Consider the following 5,553-nt stretch of genomic DNA (forward strand, 5'->3'; position numbering starts at 1 on the left):
TGGCCCTCACACTGTGCTCTTATTGTGAAGCGATATGCTCTGACTTCCGGTTTCCCGAGTCGTAAAGTCACGTGACGTACACTTTGTTGTACTGTTAGGTGTTTAATAAACGCTGCTTGTCAATATTGATAATGTTCCTTCCTCACAACGTAACATGTAATATTTCATCAGTAGACTCACCACATGAAATATATAATGCATGATTTCTTTTTTTCTAGTTTTTTTTTAAATTAATATTACCCATAACACCTTTAACTTTTTTTATTGAACAACAAACATATCCACCATGTATATAAAAGTCAAGGCACTTTCAACATATTCAACAATTTACACATCAGGTTTCGACACGAAAGCGCGAACCGGAAATAAAAAGAAAACACTTCCGGGAAAGACTACCGCTTGTTCGTTCGCTGACCTCGTCGTGTTCTTCTGCAAACTTTATACGAAGTGAAAACTGAATCAAATTCTTCTGCAAACTTTATACGAAGTGAAAACTGAATAAAGTTCAGTTACTTAGATAGCGTCACGATATGGGCGTGCACGCGCAACTGGCCGCCGTCATGGAGTCGCTCGTGCACGCCGCCGTCTTTCAGCTCCAGAAGCTGGAAGAGGAAGAGAAAGAATCCGGAATGGAAGAGGAAGAAAAGGAAGAGGAGCGGGTAGTTGTGCGCCGACAGAAGGTGGTGAGTCCATGACGTCTTCTTGTCTGTGCACTGTGAAGACCTAAGGTCACGTGCCTTGTGTCTCAGGTGTGCTTCGCCGCCATCATGGAGAGTCTGGCCAATGAGGCGCTTGGGAAGATGGTCAACATTGTGGATGTCCACCTGTCGGAGGCGGAGTCCAAGCGGTGCTTCGTCAGCATCCTCAACCAAGATGGCGTCGGTAAGCCCCGCCCAGATGTCAAAAGTGGTGGTGACGTGCCAGCTAACACGTTGTGTGCACAGAGGCGGAGCACTCGTACAGCGCCCCCGCAGCCGGTCGGGACGCCTCGCCGCTCGCTCAGGTGAGACCGCAACCTTGGCTGCCAGTTGAGCCGCTTTATTGACGTCACTGCCGTGCAGGAGGAACTTGGCCACGCCGAAACGCCGTTGATCCTGGCTGTCACCATCAAAGACCCTGCCGCCATCGCCGAGCGTGAGAGCCCGGTAACGCCGCCTTGGAACCGTCGTCCAGCGAGCTCGGACTCTGAGGAGTGGCCGCAGGAGGGCGCCACGCGCGGCAGGAAGTTGTTCACGCCTCGGAGCGGCGGGCAGCCGCACGTGTGCCGGCAGTGCGGGAAATGTTTCGCCAAAGCGGCGCAGCTCAAGACGCACGCCGTGGTGCACACGGGTGAGAAGGCCTTCGCCTGCGACCTCTGCGGCCGGCGCTTCACCCTCAGACAGAACTTGCAGCGACACGCCCACAGCCACACGGGCAGGAAGTTCTTCACGTGCGGCGTGTGCGGCAAAGGCTTCACGCGCGCCGTCACGCTCAGGACGCACCAGCTGATCCACACGGGACAGAAGCCGCTCAAGTGCCAGCACTGCCCCAAAAGCTTCCGCCACGCCATCAACCTGAAGAACCACCTGAGCGTGCACAGCGACGTGCGGCCCTTCGCCTGCGACGTCTGCGGCAAGACCTTCCGCCAGGCCTTCAACCTGAAGATTCACGGCCGCGTCCACACCGGCGAGCGGCCATATTGCTGCCAGCTGTGCGGCAAGACCTTCAGCCAGCAGAGCAGCCTGATCACGCACGGCCGCACGCACTCGACCGAGCGCCCCTTCGCCTGCGCCTCCTGCGACAAGAGCTTCAACAACGCCAACAGCCTCAAGCTGCACGTGCGCGTGCACACGGGCGAGAAGCCCTACGGCTGCGACGTGTGCGGAAAGACCTTCAGCCAGGGCAGCCATCTTCGCACGCACAAGAGCCACGTGCACGCCGGCGGCAAGCGCTACATCTGCGACAAGTGCGGCAAGCGCTACGCCGACCCGCGCAACTTGAAAATGCACAAGTGCGGCTACGCCTGACTGCATGCACGGCGCCCGGGGCCCACATGGACTTTGGAAAGACTTGGATGGATGCTATGAGGGCCCCACATGGACTTTGGAAAGACTTGGATGGATGCTACGAGGGCCCACATGGACTTTGGAAAGACTTGGATGGATGCTACGAGGGCCCACATGGACTTTGGAAAGACTTGGATGGATGCTACGAGGGCCCACATGGACTTTGGAAAGACTTGGACGGATGCTACGAGGGCCCACCTGGACTTTGGAAAGACTTGGATGGATGCTACGAGGGCCCACATGGACTTTGGAAAGACTTGGATGGATGCTACGAGGGCCCACATGGACTTTGGAAAGACTTGGACGGATGCTACGAGGGCCCACATGGACTTTGGAAAGACTTGGATGGATGCTACGAGGGCCCACATGGACTTTGGAAAGACTTGGATGGATGCTACGAGGGCCCACATGGACTTTGGAAAGACTTGGACGGATGCTACGAGGGCCCACATGGACTTTGGAAAGACTTGGACGGATGCTACGAGGGCCCACATGGACTTTGGAAAGACTTGGATGGATGCTACGAGGGCCCACATGGACTTTGGAAAGACTTGGACGGATGCTACGAGGGCCCACATGGACTTTGGAAAGACTTGGATGGATGCTACTAGGGCCCACATGGACTTTGGAAAGAGTTACATATACTGTAATATTGTACATGGTAATTGGGATTTGTTATATATTGTATATATCATATAAAAATATAATATATCAATATATATTATATACTGTATATATAATATGTAAATATTACATATACAGTTAGGGCTGGGCGATATATCGATATGCGCGATATATCGCGGGTTTGTCTCTGTGCGATATAGAAAATGACTATCGTGATATCGAGTATACGTTCTCACACAGTTGCTTTTAGCTGCGGGCATTACACTACATGCTCTTCTCACTCTTTCCTGTGTCTCCTTCTCACAGACAGACAAGCGCACCTTCTTACATACGTCACATACTGTCACGTCATACGTCACGTACTGTCACGACATACGTCACGTACTGTCACGTCATACGTCACGTACTGTCACATCATACGTCACATACTGTCACGACATACGTCACATACTGTCACGTCATACGTCACATACTGTCACGACATACGTCACATACTGTCACGACATACGTCACATACTGTCACGTCATACGTCACATACTGTCACGTCATACGTCACATACTGTCACGTCATACGTCACATACTGTCACGTCATACGTCACATACTGTCACGTCATACGTCACATACTGTCACGACATACGTCACATACTGTCACGTCATACGTCACATACTGTCACATCATACGTCACATACTGTCACGTCATACGTCACGTACTGTCATGACATACGTCACGTACTGTCACGTCATACGTCACGTACTGTCACGTCATACGTCACGTACTGTCACGTCATACGTCACGTACTGTCACGACATACGTCACGTACTGTCACGACATACGTCACATACTGTCACGACATACGTCACATACTGTCACGACATACGTCACATACTGTCACGACATACGTCACATACTGTCACGACATACGTCACATACTGTCACGTCATACGTCACATACTGTCACATCATACGTCACATACTGTCACGTCATACGTCACGTACTGTCATGACATACGTCACGTACTGTCACGTCATACGTCACGTACTGTCACGTCATACGTCACGTACTGTCACGTCATACGTCACGTACTGTCACGACATACGTCACGTACTGTCACGACATACGTCACGTACTGTCACGACATACGTCACGTACTGTCACGTCATACGTCACATACTGTCACGTCATACGTCACATGCTGTCACGTCATACGTCACATACTGTCACGTCATACGTCACATACTGTCACGACATACGTCACATACTGTCACGTCATACGTCACATACTGTCACGACATACGTCACATACTGTCACGACATATGTCACATACTGTCACGACATACGTCACATACTGTCACGTCATACGTCACATACTGTCACGACATACGTCACATACTGTCACGTCATACGTCACATACTGTCACGACATACGTCACATACTGTCACGTCATACGTCACATACTGTCACGACATACGTCACATACTGTCACGTCATACGTCACATACTGTCACGACATACGTCACATACTGTCACGACATACGTCACATACTGTCACGACACACGTCACATACTGTCACGTCATACGTCACATACTGTCACGTCATACGTCACGTACTGTCACGACATACGTCACGTACTGTCACGACATACGTCACGTACTGTCACGTCATACGTCACATACTGTCACGTCATACGTCACATACTGTCACGTCATACGTCACATACTGTCACGTCATGCGTCACATACTGTCACGACATACGTCACATACTGTCACGTCACACGTCACATACTGTCACGTCATACGTCACATACGTATACGCCCTCGCGCAGCAAAGAGGTAGCAGCATGGCTAACGTTAGCTGTGATGCTAGCGGAGTGGTGCGAGTGGTAATACGAGAGAAAGAAGGTGTGAATCTGGTAACAAATGGAGGAATAATTAATTCCCCAGAAAAACAGCAGGGGGTCCATCGTCTGGCGGTGGTTTGGCTTCAAGTGGGAATATGTTGAACAGACAACCGTAATTTGTCAAGTGTGGGGCAAAAGCGTTGCTATAAAAAGTAGCATTACTCTGTAAAAAACAGTTCAGGGTGTGCCAAGTTACCAGAGTGTTAGGTAAGGAGGAGGAGTTTTGTCCCTCCAGAGTTGCCGTAGGGTTGTGACGTAGGGTGTGTGTGGTTGTGGAAGGAGGTGTGTGATGTTGATATTAAAGAAGAACCTGCTCTAATGTCTCCTGTTTATTATTTTATTTGATAAGTACACTGTATAGGCCAACCCAGGACACTCGGCTACACTGCTAATATGTAGCATCATTTGAAAAGTCACCTGCTAGACAATGAAGAGTGCTTACTCCGCATGTCAACATCTCCATTCGGTGCCACACGTCCACACCATCAAAATGCCGAGCCAAACATTTCCAGATCAACACCCTATGAAAAAAATAGTGATTTTTTGTAGTTGTGATTTCCTTCTCTGCCTGAAAGTTTTAAAGTAGCATATATTAATGCAGTATGAAGAATAATGTTTGAATTAGGACACATAGAATCATCATACTGCTGTGATTATATGTATCAAGTGTTCATTCAAGGCTAAGGCAAAATATCCACATATATATTGTGTATCGCGATATGGCCTTAAAATATCGCAATATTAAAAAAAGGCCATATCGCCCAGCCCTATATACAGTATGTTATATTTTATATTGCTACTATGGTACATTTTTAGTCTACTTTATACCTGCATTATCCTTTCCATCCTCTGTAAGTGAGCTACTGTGTGGAACAATTTCCCTTGTGGATCAATAAAGTTTGTCTAAGTCTAAGCCGGACTAATAAAGTGTACTTTGTCATGTTTGGTGAATATGTCAAAGAAGTGGAGTTGAGGC

General features: G+C 49.0%; 1 protein-coding gene across 2 annotated transcripts; it reads left to right on the top strand.

Moving 5' to 3' along the window:
• The first annotated feature begins 391 nt into the window (after nt 1-391).
• Nucleotides 392-2,012, top strand: si:ch211-207i20.2 (uncharacterized protein LOC568537 homolog). 2 transcript variants are annotated; one of them, XM_062031845.1, is made up of 4 exons: nt 392-683; nt 750-882; nt 945-1,003; nt 1,062-2,012. In XM_062031845.1, the coding sequence occupies exons 1-4, from the start codon at nt 531-533 to the stop codon at nt 2,004-2,006; spliced, it is 1,290 nt and encodes a 429-aa protein (XP_061887829.1). In that variant the 5' UTR covers nt 392-530; the 3' UTR covers nt 2,007-2,012. The 2 variants fall into 2 exon arrangements, with proteins under 2 accessions (XP_061887829.1, XP_061887830.1); XM_062031846.1 differs by having other exon boundaries at nt 392-680.
• Nucleotides 2,013-5,553: the final 3,541 nt, after the last annotated feature.

This window comes from Entelurus aequoreus, linkage group LG21 (genome assembly GCF_033978785.1).
Source record: "Entelurus aequoreus isolate RoL-2023_Sb linkage group LG21, RoL_Eaeq_v1.1, whole genome shotgun sequence".
Classification (NCBI taxonomy): domain Eukaryota; kingdom Metazoa; phylum Chordata; class Actinopteri; order Syngnathiformes; family Syngnathidae; genus Entelurus; species Entelurus aequoreus.

Bases quoted from the DNA above. Each gene is read 5' to 3' on its own strand.
- si:ch211-207i20.2 (XM_062031845.1), top strand. From the start codon at position 531: ATGGGCGTGCACGCGCAACTGGCCGCCGTCATGGAGTCGCTCGTGCAC. The intron at 883-944 runs GTAAGCCCCGCC...TTGTGTGCACAG, and splicing joins CCTCAACCAAGATGGCGTCG to AGGCGGAGCACTCGTACAGC. The intron at 1,004-1,061 runs GTGAGACCGCAA...ACTGCCGTGCAG, and splicing joins ACGCCTCGCCGCTCGCTCAG to GAGGAACTTGGCCACGCCGA.